General features: G+C 37.3%; 1 protein-coding gene across 17 annotated transcripts in view; it reads left to right on the top strand.

The window, feature by feature from the left end:
• The window catches only part of AGK (acylglycerol kinase), a 104,628-nt gene that overhangs the window by 49,960 nt on the left and 38,544 nt on the right, over positions 1 to 16,124 (top strand). For 16 of the 17 annotated variants that reach the window (XR_014833093.1, XR_014833095.1, XR_014833096.1 and 13 more), the window contains 4 exon segments: positions 5,246 to 5,338; positions 7,016 to 7,048; positions 8,782 to 8,876; positions 13,093 to 13,162. Coding sequence is in view for 14 of the 17 variants with exons in the window: in NM_001143699.1 (NP_001137171.1) it covers positions 5,246 to 5,338; positions 7,016 to 7,048; positions 8,782 to 8,876; positions 13,093 to 13,162 (291 nt within the window). In the remaining 3 variants the exon portion in view is untranslated. 17 annotated transcript variants of the gene reach the window in all.

Below are 16,124 nucleotides of genomic sequence, written 5' to 3'. Positions count from 1 at the left end.
TCATAGAGATTGAACGGTCATTTAGCCCAGCTTAATCATGCAGTGTCTGAGACATGGTCTTCCAGTTGTCTGCCTCCAGGGATGGGAGAAAGGGGAAGAAAACTAACATTGGTTTCAGGATCTATGATGCATATTGCAGATACTACATAGGAGAAATCTTAGAATGGGCACTTAAGATCAATATTTTTTGTTCCTAAAATGTTTGGTTGCACTCACAAGGAGAACCATCTGGGCCTGGAGCTTTCTCTGATGGGAAATTTTTTTGTACATTAGCTTTCTTTAGTGGCTATAGAAATACTTAAGTTCTATTTCTTGAATTAATTTCAGTGAGGTAAATTTTTTAAAGGAATTTGTGCATTTTTTTCTAAGTTTTCATATTAATAGGTATTGAGTTGTCCTTAATATCATCTTTTTAACTTAAATTTATGTAACATCTGCAATATCTCATTTTCATGCCCAATAGTCTTTTATTGTTGGTTTGTGCTATATTTTCCCCCCCTCAGTTTTGTGAGAAGTGCATCAATTTAATTAATTCTTGCCAAGAACCATTTTTTGGTTTATTGATCCTTTCATTTGTTTGCTTCATTAATTTCCAGTCTGTCTTTATTGTTTCCTTCATTCTACTTTCCCTGGATTTTTCTTTTTCTTTTCTTTTTTTTTTTTTTTTTTGCTGTTCTTTTCTGACATTTTAACTTGGATCTTTATTTCATTAATTTTTACCCTTCTTTCTGTGTATGCTTTGAAAGCTATAAACTTCATTCTACTGCTTCAGCTGCATTCTAGAAGTTTTGATATATAGTATTTTCATTATCAGTCATTTCTAAATATTTTTCAATTTTCATCACAATTTTGTTTGACCTATGAGTTATTTAGGCATGTTTTAAAATTTTCAAATCTGAAGCTTTTCCACGTCTTTAATTGTGTTAAGGTCAAAAAACATAGTCTATATAACTCCATTATTTTAAAGTTTATTGAGACTTGTTTTATGGCCTACCATGTGGTTTGTTTTCATAAATGTTTTATGTGTGCCTAAAAGGAATATATATCAGTTATTGGGTACAATGTTCTGCATATGTTCATTAAGTCAAATCTGTTAATTATTTGGCTGAGATCTTATATGTCCTTACTGATTTTTTTTCTTCTGGTTTAATTATTCAGAAAGAGGTGTGGATTTGCCTGTTTCTCTATGCAGTTTTATCCGCTTTTGCTTTTTTGTATTTTGAGACTATATCAGTAGATGCATTCACATTTCAAATTATTTCATTTTTCTCACATTCTGACCCCTGTCATAGAGTGACTCTCTTTAGCACTCAAATGCCTTTTACAGTAGTCTATTTTATTTAGTATTAGTAACTATACCAGCTTACTTTGGTTAGTTTTTGCCTGGTGTGTTTTTTACATATCTTTACTTCAGCCTTTTTTTATCTTTATATGTTAATGCAACATTGGTAAAGGCATGATAAAAAGATATTTAAAAGATCCAGTTTTTGAGGGTTTTTTTTTTTTTGTCTTTTGACTAGACCATATCCATTAATATTTATTATAATTGTTGTTATGTTTAGATGTATTTCTATACCAGTTATCTATTGCTCCATAGCAAACTGCCTTGACAGTGGTTTTTCTGCTTAGGATTCTGTTGATCAGCAATCTGTGTTCAAAAGTGTTCTTGTGCAGGTCTCACCTGGGCTTCTCAGTGGCATGTCTTTTCATGGCTTGATAGCTTATTTATTTCCACTTGTCACAGAATAATAATATTCCATTGAGTGTGTTTAACAGTTTGTTTATCCATTTGCCTATTGAAGGACATCTTGATTATTTGCAGTTTTGTGATTATAAAGCGGCTGTAAACATTTGTGTGCGGGTTTTTGTTTAGATAGGATTTTTCAGTTCATTTGGGTAAATACCTAGGAGTGCAATAGCTGTTTGATAAGAGTTTGCTTAGCTTTGTAAGAAACTGCCAAATGCTTTCCAAAAGTGGCTGGACTGTTTTGTATTCCCACTAACAATGAAGGACATTTTCTGTTGTTCCGCATCCTGTCAGCATTTGGTGTTCACGAGGTTTTGGGTTTTAGCCATTCTCGTACCGTGCATATCAGTTTCTCATTGTCTTAATTTGCAGTTCCCCAATAACATATAATGTTGAGCATTTTTTCATTTATTTTCCATCTATATCTTCTTATGTGAGGTGTCTGTTCAGTTCTTTGCTATTTTCATGGACTTGTTTCTTGTTTGTTTCCTTAGTGTCGAATTTTAGAGTCCTTTGTGTATTACAGGTTCTTTATCAGATAAGTTTTTTTGCAGATGTTTTCTCTTATATTATCTTTTAAAGCTGTCTTTTCAATCTCTTAGTAGTATTTTCACAAAGAATTTTTTTTTTTTTTTTGTCTTTTGTCTTTTTGTTGTTGTTGTTGTTGTTGTTGCTATTTCTTGGGCCGCTCCCGTGGCATATGGAGGTTCCCAGGCTAGGGGTTGAATCGGAGCTGTAGCCACCGGCCTATGCCAGAGCCACAGCAACGGGGGATCTGAGCCGCGTCTGCAACCTACACCACAGCTCACGGCAACGCCGGATCGTTAACCCACTGAGCAAGGGCAGGGACTGAACCCGCAACCTCATGGTTCCTAGTCGGATTCGTTAACCACTGCGCCACGACGGGAACTCCACAAAGAAGTTTTTAATTTTAAGAAAGTTCAACGTAGCAATTTTTTCTTTTGTGCGTCTTGCTTTTGGTGATTTGCCTAATGGTAATTCATTACCAAACCCAGGACCACCTAGATCCCCAGCTGTGTTCCTTTTTAAAAGTTTTACAGTTTTCTTTTTTTTATTTGACATTTAGGTCTCTGATCCATTTTGAGTTAATTTTTGAAATGTGTAAAGTTCAGTTTTTCTGCATCATTAGGTCAGTCTTTATCCTTCCTTTTTGTTGCATTTGGAATTTTCCTCTTGAGATTAGAGCCCCAAATGCATCATCCTTCTTAATGTAATCTCTTAAATTATGGTCTGTTAATTTTGATTCTTTAATTCATGTACTTACTCATATTTATTAATTTTTCTTGCAAATATTTATTGAGTGCCTACTACAAGGTAAGCTCTGTTCTAGGTATCAGGGATACAGACTGAATAAAACAAATTTCCCTCCAACTGTCCTCAAAGAGCTTCCATTCAGAGTATGAAAGGAAGGGATGCAGAGAAGAATCATGCACAAATAAACATACCTTGTCAGACGCCGATGAGTGCCAGGAAGAAAATCCAGGCAGGGAACAGAGACCAAGAATCATACGGGTGTTAGTTTAGTTCAGGAGGCCAAGGAAGGCCAGGCTGAGAAGCTGACCTTTGAGAAAGACCTGGAGGAAGGGAGGGATTCATGCAGATGAGCAAGGGAAAGAATCCAAGCTGAGCATATTACACATTCAGTGGCTCTGGCAAGAAGTGCCCTTGGGTGTTTGAGGAAGAGTTAGGAGGCCAGTGTGGTTGGAGGAGAAGCAGTCAGAGGGGACAGGGAGAGAGCGTGATGCTGGCGAAGTCGGGAGGGGCAAGATTGTCAGGTTTGTATCATTTACGTATTCAGTCAATTACCTTTCCTCTTCCATTGTGGATAAAGTGTTGTGCAGGAAAAGACTGAGTGGAGAGCCCTATAGAAATGTCACCAGAAATCTACCTACGGTTTGGTGTCAGTCCACTGATCCTCTCACTTTGAGCACAGACATTCGGCTGGTAATCAGATCACCCAGTTGTATTCTAGCTTATTGTTCCCACCTATCCCCACCTTGTCCCCAAGGATACTATCATGTTGAAGAAGTCTGGATTCCCCGATCTTCTGACGTAGTAATCTGTCAACAATGAGGATAGTCTGAAATGGCACATTCTTAGCAAACCCGTGCTGATTCCCAATGATCACCTATTTTGGGGGTGTTTATAAGCCACCCTTTTAATCAGGATAGATGTACATTCTTTTTTTAAAAAATGAAATATGTTCGGATTGATTGAGCTCCATTGCCAGAGGCTAGTCATTTAATCAACTATGCATATGTAATGAAACTAACCTAAAAACCCAAAGGACAGGGTTTGGAGACCTTCAGGGCTGGTGAACATGTGACAGTTTGGGGAGAGGTGATACACAGTACCTTGCCCCATGTATCTCTTCATCTGGCTATTCCTCTGAACCCTTTATAATAAACTGGTAAGTGTGGGGAAAAAAAAAGAAATATTTGCAAACATATAACTACAAGGTCATTCATTTCCCTTTTCAGGATAAAAGTAGAACTATTCATCCTAAGATTAGATCATATTAGTGTAGGGACTTATATTTTCCTCTTTGTTGACTGTGACTTTGGTCCGTATGCTTTAGCCAATCTGAAATCCACATCTTTAATTTTTTTCCTGTTAGGGTGTCTAATACAGTGTTAGCAGGAGAGAGTGTTTCCTTATTTTAGCATTACTTATATTACATCTGTTAAAACTCAATGTTTGGCTTTAAAGGCGAGGCTTAGATGGTTCATTTAAATCTATGTATGCATCTGAGATAAGGTGTTCTCTCTAAAAATAGTGAGGCTTCAGTACTGTTGGTGACTGCTTTGAATTGTACCTGTGTTTCTTTATGTAGAGTCACAGCGAATCCGTGATAGCCTTTTACTTAGGCAGTATCAATTAAGAACGGTTACCTTGCACGTTGCTTTTCATACTGATTTCCCACCGTATTAGAAGGAAGCTCTTATCCCCTCCCCCAGGAAACATAGTTTCAATGATGAGGAAATTAAGATCCTGAGAGTTTGAGGCCACTCAGCTGAAGAGTAGCAGAGTTGGGGTTTAATCTGGGTCTCTTGGGCTCTCAAATCTGTGCTCTTTTCATTACATCGGCCTCTTCTTATTTGCACATACACTTGACTTCCTGCTTTCAGATGAAAGTCACTGGGTAAATGATGTAATAGAATCTGCACTGGACTGGAAATGCGTCCTCTGACTAGCTAACTGTATAACTGAGACAAATTACTGGGTTTGAGTTTTACTTTTAAAATAAGGAGCTGGCTAGATGGTTTCTGAGGTCTCTTCCAGCTCTAAAAATATAAAACTCTAAAAACCATGCAAAGTTGCTCTGATAGCTACTTAGTGTTTCATGTATATCAATTACTGTAGAATTTAAGAAAAGATTCAATGTAAAACTTAAAAAAAATTATCCCATGCTTTTAGCCCTTTGGTTTTGTGGCTCTAGCATTGATACGTTTACCAAAGCCTTCCTTTATATTGCAGACAGACTATGAGGGCCAAGCCAAGAAACTCCTGGAACTGTTGGAAAACACAGATGTGATCATTGTTGCTGGAGGAGATGGGACATTGCAAGAGGTATGGCCCCTTTTCTGTTCGAAACCATTGTGGAGGTGAGGAAAATAGAAATTAGGTCTTCGAGCGGTAGTATAAAGTGGTTATAATTTAGGGAAATTATTTCTTTGTAAGCCATTCTTCTTAGGATTGTTTCTGTCTGAAATAAGTAGAGCACTACATTTTTCTCATGAATGTTTATTTCATTGCTTTGTGTAAGTTCTGTACCCAGCACATAGAAGGGTTTTTATTTTCTCAAATTTAAGTTTGATAACATTGAATAAAACAGGATGCAAAATGGTGCTGGGTACGATAAGATAAGCTTTTGGTATTTTGAAGACTCTTATGAAGTAGCCCCGTTTGTTATGGAATCATAGTTTCAATTACGGGAAGGTTTCTCATAAACTGATATAATGATTGCCTTTTTAAAAAAGGCATCTGTCCGTTCTCACATCATTTCCATTCCCTGTTATGTTATCTCCTAATGGAATCTTTAGAGGCGGGGTCTGCATGTTGCAATGTATGGATTGCCTTTGTTCTGTGGTTCCATTTCCGTAAAGCTTACTTCGGTCCAATAAGGACAGTAAGTATATTGCTGTGGAAGAGCTCTTTCCCAGGGCAATAGACTAGAACATTCATTATCTACTGGGAACCCCTGAAGAGCCCAGTGCCGCTGCCCCTCCCTCCCCCGAAACTCAGTCACTGCATCCTGGGTGCCTCGTTTCCCATTGCCTTTCGCCTCTACTTGGTTTCATCTGTGTTCAGGGATTGGGAGCTAACAGCAGGCAGGGCACCTTCTTGTGTTTGACTTAGCAGTGATGTGAGCCTTAGTAAGCTTCTTTTAAAAAGACTCTGCTAATGATCTTGTAATTGTTTTTACGACTTTTTAATGAAGTGTGAAGAATATGGATAACCTGCCAACTAAGAATGAAATGGACCTCATGATAGCCCCATTTCATCCTAAAACTCAGTGAGCCAGGAGAAGGGAGAAGATTGACAGCAGCCTTGACTTTACAAAACGTTTTTAAGAAAGCTACCAAATTGTGTACCTGGTATAATCTGGTCATAAAAATATACTCTGCTTCAAAAAAAAAGAACTGGCGGGACATATAACAAAATATAAACAAGTGATTAATTATGGTTATCTTGCATGCTGGGTGTGTGAGAAAGTGTTTCTTCTTCAGGTATTTGTCACAGTTTTTGTAAAATGTATATTAGAGTTTAAAAATAAAATATGTTCAAATTCAAATTAAAAATGTCTTTGTGTAGAGAGAATATAATCTCCCTTGTCTTTATATTCATCAATAGGAAACATTTATTGAGAGCAGGCTCGCCTCTGAGTGTGGCAAAGTGCTGATTTGTCCCTATATTTTAGCAGACGAGGAGCTTTCGTATAATTGATGTGTACATCACATTTATACCCATCTTAGAGAACTTAAAACATAATTTTGCTTGTATAAATTGGAGGCTCTATAATTATTTCATCTTAGCTTTATAGTACTATCAATCCTAGGTCATGAATAAAATCTAATGTAACTGATCTTATTGGAGAATATTCTGTTTTAAGAGCGTGTACTTCTTTTGACATAGATTCCAGGAAGAAAACAGGAACAAGTTTGTGGTCCATGAAAATTGAATCCAATTCTTTTATGATAAAGGAAATACAAGTTGTTTATAATAATTTTTTTTTAACATTTGTAGGTTATTACTGGAGTTCTTCGAAGAGCAGATGAGGTGAGCTTTAAAATAAGAGTAATTGCCTTTTGGTTTTTATTTTTCTGTTCTTTTTATCTCTTTTTTTATTTCTTTCTGTAACTCTTTCTGCCCATTTTATATTTTAAGGTGGACACAAGTTGTACTTCCTCAGATTTTAGAAAATAAAGTACTTCTGCCTGTGTCATAGAACACAGATAACCCATGGTAGACATTTCTGTTTTGGGAATCCAGAGTTATCCAGTGGCCTTTACCAAGAGTTGTTATTTTTTTAACTTTTTATTGTTCGTTTTTTTGGGCTGTGCCCTTGGCATGCGGAATTCCTGGGCCAGGTATTGAACCCCTGCCACAGCAGTGACCTAAGCCACAGCAGTGACGACACCCGATCCTTAACTGTGAGGCCACTAGGGAACTCCAAGCTTTGTTTAAAATATAAAATGTCCCTATAGAATCTTTTCTTCAAAGGACTCCTTCATTAATAAATTGGGATGTATTCCTATATTGGGAGCCATATAGCAATTTAAAGGAATGAATTAGGTTTACAAATATCTACATGGTAAATCTAAAAAATATTCAGTAAGAAAGGTTGCCAAAGTATATTATGCATTTCGATAAAGTTTTAAAGTTCGGAAAACAAAGATACTGTTAATGGATGCCTAGTCCACGTAGTAAGAGGATAATGATGTGGATGAAAAGGAATCACAGAAACCTCAGGACAATGGTTTCCCCCAGGAAGGGAGAGAGGGGAATAGGAGAAGGGACTTCAGCAGTATCTGCATCATTTTCTTTCTCTTTTTTTTCTGTCTTTTGTCTTTTTAGGGCCCCACTCGAGGCACATGGAGGTTCCCAGCCTAGGGGTTGAATCAGAGCTGCAGCTGCCTGCCTACACCACAGCCACAGCAATGTGGGAACCGAGCCGTGCCTGCAACCTATACCACAGCTCATAGCAACGCCAGATCCTTAACCCACTGAGTGATGCCATGGATCGAACCTGAAACCTCATGGTTCCTAGTCGGGTTATTGAGCCATGACGGGAACTCCTCATTTTATTTCTTAAAATGTCTGAAGTGAATATGGTAAAATGTGAGATTTGTTAAATCTGAGTTTGGGTACATGTGTATCTGTGAGGTTATTTTGCCCACTTTTCTACAATAATTTAAAGTATTTTATAAATAACAAGAAAGGAGATCTTTTCCAGTCCCTTTGCTAATAATAGTAGACTGAGCGGAATAGTCTTTAGGAACTGTATAGCATCTGTTTATTTGTGGCATTTCTTTAAATCACCTGCCATGCCATCCTTCTGCTACTTGATCTTGCCTATTCTCTTAGCCTTGTTTATACTTGAGATAGTTTATAAAGCACTTTGACCTGTCCTTAGTCACTCTACAAATGTTAGACATTTTTAGTTGAATTTTATCTGCAACTTTGTCAAATAATGTGGCATTCTGTGTCAACTGTGCATTTATCTAATAGCTAACACTCATTTTCTTAACCAGATTTATTTTCACCAGTTACTGTTAATGAGGGCTCAGGTATTTCTTCCAGATTTGAAGTTATGTGGTTTCTGTGAACTGCCTTGCTCTAGAAACTGCTCACTTAGTGTTCCCTGATTGCTGGTCCAGGGCTATGGGAAGGGAAGGAGGCTAGGGAGGCGGACCCAGGGCCACTTCCTTTCTCATGGCGGACACATCTGTTCAGCCTGATCTTCTGACCATAATAATAAAACTTTCCTCTTGTTTTTTTTTTCCCCCCAGGCAACCTTCAGTAAGATTCCCATTGGATTTATCCCACTGGGCCAGACCAGTACTTTGAGTCAGACACTCTTTGCCGAAAGTGGAAACAAAGTCCAGTAGGTTATCAATGTGGGATGGTGGCATTTATGGGTGAGCGAGCCTGGGATTGGAAAATTCTCATGTAATGTAATTATGTTTTGAGTTTTGATAACCTGAAACTTCAAATCATGAAGAGATCAGAGTTCAAGCTTTTGGTTTCCCTGTTAGGATGTGGGATTGTGGTCATTTTTTTTTTTTTTTTTTTTTTTTTTAAGGCCTGCAAGTGTGGAAGTTCCCAGGCTAGGGGTCAAATTGGAGCTGTAGCTGCCGGCCTACACCACAGCCATAGCAGTTCAGGATCCGAGCCACTTCTGTGACCTATACCACAGCTCATGGCAAATGCCAGATCCTTAACCCACTGAGCGAAGCCAGGGATTGAACCCACGTCCTCATGGATACTAGTCAGGTTCACTTCCACTGAGCCACAGTGGGATCTTTCTGGTGATCTATTATTAAGTCCTCGTGTCAGGTATGGAGAGGAATACTGATGTTCTTTTGTCACTTATGAAGATAGCATCACCGATCCAGACTGTGCTTTAAGTTGTAAGATTCTCTGGTGAAGACAGATTTACAGTGATCATCTGTTTGCTTTAAGTATGCATGATGACAAGTAGCAAGTCTCCTGTGAAGATGGAGCACCAGGAGCCTTATCTTCCTTACCTTGATAATATAAGGAGCTACGACAACCAAATATCCTTTGGGGAATGCCTAAAGTGGAAAGCAGTATGGATAAAGTAGACAGAGGAAGTAGTGTAGCCGTGACATTTAAAGTATATTGCTGTGAGTCTAACAGTGTCTTCAGGAGTTGGGAAAATTGTTATTACTGTTCTTTTCTCTCAAAAGCATTATGTAAACAAAGATCTAATCTTTCAAGAAGATAGGAATCTTGGAATTCCTGCTGTAGTGCAAGGGGATAGGTAGCATCTCTGAAGCACTGGGATGCAGGTTTGTTGCTGCTGCTACTGCATAGGTTGCAACTGTGGCTTAGATCTGATCCCTGGCCCTAGGATCTCCATATGGTGGTGGCCAAAAAAAACAGATAGGAATCTTGAATTTCAGTCCTGGCTTTGACAGTGATTGATGATACAATCTTGGGCAAAGCATTTTCAGGCTGTCATTGTCAGTTGCCTGATCTTTAATATAAGCTTTGTGACACTTTAGGGGAAGGAAATAAATACTGTTTGCTGAACGAATTAATGGAACTCTTCTCAAAATGCTTCTGGTTATAACCTTCTGGAGTCCATGACAATACTCAAGTGATATTCTTTTTTGGATATTTTTTGCTGTTTTGGGATTTTTATTTTAAATTGAGGTGTAACTGACATACAACATGATATTAGTTTCAAGTCTACAACACAAGGATTGATATTTGTGTATATTATGAAACAATCATGGCAGTAAGTATAGTTAACATCTGTAACACAGTTACAGATTTTTTCCCTTGTGATGAGAACTCTTAAAACTTTCAGACACGCAATATGGTATTATTAACTTTAGTCACCATACTGTACATTATATCCCTGTGACTTATTTATTTTATAACTTTTGACTGCCTTCACCCATTTTACACACCTTCCACACCCCACCTCTGTTTTTTCTATCATCTATGAACTTGATTTTTTTGAGATTCCATAAAAAAGTGAAATCATATGGTATTTGTCTTTCTCTGTCTGACTTTTTCTCACTTAGCAAAATGCCCTCAAGTTCCATCTGTGTTGTCCCAAATGGTAAGAGTTCATTTTTTTCACTGCTGAATAATATTCCATTGTGTTTATATGTGTGTTTGCATATATGTATCACATATATAATCACATTTTCTTTATGCATTCATTCATCAGTGGACACTTAGATTCTTTCCATATCTTGGCTATTGTCAATAATGCTGCAACGAACATGGTGCCCATACCTTTCAAATTAGGGCATTCATTTGCTTTGGATAAATACACAGAAGTGAAATTGCTGTGTCTTATGGCAGCTCTATTTTTAATTCTGTTTTCCTTAGTGGCTGTGCCAGTTTACATCCCCACCAACGGGGCATATTCCCTTTTACCACATCCTCTAGGACATGCATTATTTCTTATCTTTCCAATCATAGGCATTCCAACAGGTATGAGGTGACAGCTCATTGTGATTTCGATTTGCATTTCCCTGGTAGTTAGTTGGGCATCTTTTCATGTACCTATTAGCCATCTGTTTGTCTTCTTCAGAAAAATGTCTATTTGATCATCTGGCCATTTGGATTTTTTTTTTCCGATTGAGTTGTATGTGCTCTTACATATTTTGGATACAAACGCCTTATCGAATACATGATTTGCAAATATTTTCTCCATTCAGTAGGTTGCCTTTTCATTTTGCTGATGGTTTCCTTTGCTGTACAGAAGCTTTTTGGTATAAGGCAGCCTCTCTTATCTTTGCTTTTGTTGCTTTTTGGTGTCAGATTCAAAAAATTATGGCTGAGATGTATGTTAAGAAGTTTATCCTCTGTTTTCGTCTAGAAGTTTTGTGGCTTCAGGTGCTATTACATTCAAGTCTTAATCCATTTTGAGTTCATCTTTGTGTATGAAGTTTTGAATTTCTGAGGGGCAATAGATATGACTAACAATGAATTACTCAAGTATTTTTTCTCATCTGAGACAAATCCTATTGGGTTTGGGTCTTCATTACTTTAGATAGCTAGTCTTTCCCTTACAGCAGTGTAGTTTCTTTGAACTGCTTGCCAACATTATCAAATATGTCAGTGATGCAGAGATGGGCTACGTTCCCTGGGGAGCCCCCGGAGAGGCCAGCATATGCATTGTGTGGCCACCTTCAAGTCTTTGACAGCCTTCCATTTGAGGGGGAGCTGATTTTCCCGGGAGTTAAACTAAATGTTGTTGCTGCTTCTATTTATAATGTAAAGATTTATAAAACTTAATTTATAAGCATGCCCCAGGGCTCTTAGGTAATTAAGTCAGTCTGCCCTGGGTTTAGAACTTTGTAGACCTCTTCTTAACACGGCAGATGCCTGAGGCTATTTAAAAGAACAAGGCTTTGCTTTTTGCATTGCTGTCAAGATATGTTGTACCATAATTACTACAGAAGAAAAAGGAATTTTGAATTTAGAATGTTGCAAATAATCCTGCAAGATAGCCATTCCGTGCTTACTGTGTTGCTTTATTTAGAACTTTCAATTGTTGCTGGAGAATGATAAGTTTAAGGTTGCATTTTAGCTGTCTTCAGCCAAGCAATTTTGAAAAAAAAATTAATATAAAAAGGTATTTTCAGCTGGAGGATTTTTTTTTTAAGGTCGGTCTCTCAAATGCACTTCTTAATCCTCTTAATGTGCTAGGTACTACTCAGAGCAGGTACAATACTTTAGGATTCTTTCTAATAGTTTGTTTCAAAATTAATATATTCATATCAAATCAATCTAAACTGGTGATCATGCTTCTTACTTTTTCCTAAATTGAATCTCATTTTCTAAACTGCTGCCTACTTCCCAAATAGCATCTGTATTGGAGAGAAAAATGGGATAAAGATATGTTGATAGAGAAATAATGAGAAAGTAAAATAGAGGGAACCCAGAGTGTGGTACTGTGGTACTGTGTATATTTCGGCAGTTTATTATATTTTGCTAAAGTAACTCCAACAAATCCTACCCTTTAGTTATTCTTCAGGTTATTAGAGTTAAGAGGAATAATGGTTTTTTTAAGTACTTGATTGTCTTACAGTGAATGGAAGGTGTTATATTTTTATTTATTGAAGTATCATATTTTCCAGTGATAAGAGTCAGACACAGTGTAGGGACTCAATGAATGTGAAATAAATAAATGATCAGCGCCTTCTATAAACTTCTTTTTGCCTTCTCTGTGAGTCTGAATCAGAGCCTTCCCCCATATTTGCATCAGTAATTCTTTTATATTTCTTCGTTTTGCTTTTTGGCATATTTTGAAGGAAAATGTCTTTTTCCTGACCCACCCAGCTAGTAGTACTCTCTTCAGGAGTGTGTGTGTGTGTGTGTGTGTGTGTGTGTGTGTGTAGGAGGTGGGGGAGGTGTTGCTGTGTGTGTGTGTGTGTGTGTGTGTGTAGGAGGTGGGGAGGTGTGTGTGTGTGTGTGTGTGTGTAGGAGGTGGGGGAGGTGTTGCTGTGTGTGTGTGTGTGTGTGTGTGTGTGTGTGTGTGTGTGTGTGTAGGAGGCGGGGGAGGTGTTGCTTGTTTTTGACAGTATGATCATTTTCTTCTTGTTATCTTATAGACATATTATAGATGCTACACTTGCCATTGTGAAAGGAGAGACAGTTCCACTGGATGTCTTACAGATCAAGGTGAGTTTGAAAAAATTAACAATTAATTTTTATGGTAATTAAAAAATTAACACATATTTTTAAAATATAGTAGTTCACATGAGATTGTAATGAAAACTAGAGTCCCTCTTCTTACCTTTCCTATCTGAAGTGTAACTTCTCAGAGGAAAACAATTTTACCTGTTGATTCTAGTTGTTAATCACTACGTAGTAGCTTATGATGCTACTTTTAAAAATTGTGGTAAAACAACCCCGTAAAACATAAAATTTACCATCATTAACTGTTTTTAGGTATATAATTTAGTAGCGTTAAGTATATGATGATACTATTGTAGAAGTGTTAGACCTTAATCTCTTGGTCTCTTTGTTAGGTATAACAAGTCCTCTCTATTGACTCTCAGCATGGTTGTATTAAGATTTTTCGTTCCTCTATTGATTACCTTTGGACCACAAGTAATTTTTCTGTGTCATATGGTTGTTTTGACTATGAAAAGAGCTAATAAATAGAAAACAATATATTTGAGATGACAGTACCTCATTTCGTCTTGACCGTTTGTATAGTGGCTACCTCTTTATCTCATGCTATGCCAAAGGCAAAACCTTTCTCACATTCCATCTGTCCTTTGGAGGGCCTTCTCTTTGGAATTTAGGTTACTTGGTTGTCTTGCAATCTCAGCTCTCTGATGAGCTTAAGAAAAATTATGATTTTGTAGATTATCTGGCTTTTTCTCATTTTGAGGGTGGGGATAATGTTCTTTGTTGCTCCCTAAGTTCTAGAGAGGAGCAGAACTTCCCATTTTTCTTTTGGGTTGTCTAAAATTTTCTTACTGATTTGTAGATGAACTTAAGAATTATTTTAGAAATGCATTTGCTGTTTCCGCCCACTGGAGGGCCTTAGAAGGAGTGATATCCAAGAGCAGTGAGCATACCTTGCACCCAGATTTTGGCCTCTAAATACCATTCCCTAATAGAACTTACCAGGACTGTGTGAAGAGATGGCTTTGAGGGGCAGAGCAAGGAGAAGGCAAAGAGCTACTCAAAAACTGACTAAGGCAACAGAAACAGATATAGGAGCCAGCCTGATGGTGTCCCACTGGCCAATTTTGGGACAGTTTGAACATCAAAAAGAATGATGCTAATGGATGATAATCCATTAAATTAAAATGATGAATCTGTGAAGCTACAGTTATATTACAGAAGAATTGCCCAGCTTGTAAATGTATAAGGTATGACAGAGTTAGAGAGTTACCATTTGGCAGTCGCTAATGAAATGATTAATTCAAGCAGGGATCATTAGTGGATGGTAAACCCATTGGATGGTTGTTTAGAAACAGATATCTACACAGTCTCAAATTATTGCAGATTAGTTAATAATTACAAAAGGGAAGATATACTTTATCATAGAGAAATCTAGCACACACCACCTTAACCAAGCAGCCAAACAGCATCATCACAGACAGACATCATCTGCCTTCTGAAGTGATACATTGAGAAGGATACAACATTGACTATGTAGTTTCCTACCCCAAACATTAATCTTTTTTTAAAAAAAAAATCTTCTATTAAAGTATGGTTGATTTACAATGTTCCTTTAATTTCTCCTCTAGAGCAAAGTGACCCAGCCACACATACACATACATTCTTTTTTTCTTCTCTTCACACTATCTTCCATCATGTTCTAACTCAAGAGACTGGACCCACTTCCCTGTTCTGTATAGTCTATAGTATGACCCCATTACTTATCCCTTCTAAATGTAATAGTTTGCATCTACCAACCCCAAACTCCCCATCCATCCCCTTCTCTCCAGCCTCCCTTCTGACAAACACAAGTCTGTTCTCCATGTCCATGATCTGTTTCTGCTTGGTAAATACGATCATTTGGGCCATATTTTAGATTCCACATATAAGTGATGTCATATGGTATGTCTTCTCTTTCTGACTTTCTTCGTGAGCATGAGAATCTCTAGTTCCATCCATGTTGCTTCAAATGGCATTATTTTGTCCTTTTTATGGCTGAATAGTATTCCATTGTATGTAGGTGCCACATCTTCTTAATCCATTCATCTGTCAGTGCACATCTGGATCATTTTCATGTCTTGGCTATTGCGAACAGTGCTGCAATGAGCATAGGGGTGCATGCATCTTTTTGAATGAAAGTTTTGTCCGGATGTATACTTAGGAATGGGATTGCTGGATCATATATTACTTCTATATTTAGTTTTCTGAGTTATTTCCATACTGTTTTCCGTGGTAGTTTTACAAATTTACATTCCCACCAGCAGTGAAGGAGGGTTCCCTTTTCTCCACATCCTCTTCAGCATTTGTTCTTTGTTGACTTGTTAACCGTAGCCATTCTAACTGGTGTGAGGTGATACCTCATTGTAGTTTTGATTTGCATTTCTCTAATAATTAGTGATGTTGAGCATTTTTTCATGTGCCTGCATACCATCTGTATGTCTTCTTTTGGAGAACTGTCTATTTAGGTCTTCTGCCCATTTTTCAATTGGGTTTTTTGGTTTTTTTGTTGTTGAGTTGTATAAGTTGTATGTATATTTTGGAGATTAAGCCCTTATCAGTTGCATTATTTGCAAAGATTTTCTCCCATTCTGTGAGTTGTCTTTTAGTTTTTTTTTTAACAGTTTCCTTTGCTGTGCAAAAGCTTTTGAATTTAATTAGGTCCCATTGGTTTATTTTTGTCTTGTCTTTATTTTGGGAGGTGGATCAAACAAGATGTTGCTATGATTTAGGTTAAAGATCATCTCCCTATGTTTTCCTCTAAGGGTTTTATAGTATCTGGTCTTATATTTATGTCTCTAATCCTTTTTGAATTTATTTTTGTGTATGGTGTTAAGAATGTGTTCATTACATTCTTTTATATGTAACTGTCCACTTTCCCAGTGCAGCTTATTAAAGAGACTATCTTTCTTCCATTGCGTGTTCTTGCATCCTTTGTCATAGATTAGTTGACCATAGTTGCTTGGAT

Source organism: Sus scrofa, chromosome 18 (assembly GCF_054392235.1).
Source record: "Sus scrofa isolate SSC_HxYL_T2T_F1_AM1 chromosome 18, Sscrofa_HxYL_maternal_Yorkshire_Landrace_v2.0, whole genome shotgun sequence".
Lineage (NCBI taxonomy): Eukaryota > Metazoa > Chordata > Mammalia > Artiodactyla > Suidae > Sus > Sus scrofa.
This window is presented reverse-complemented; position numbering and strand designations above follow the sequence as displayed.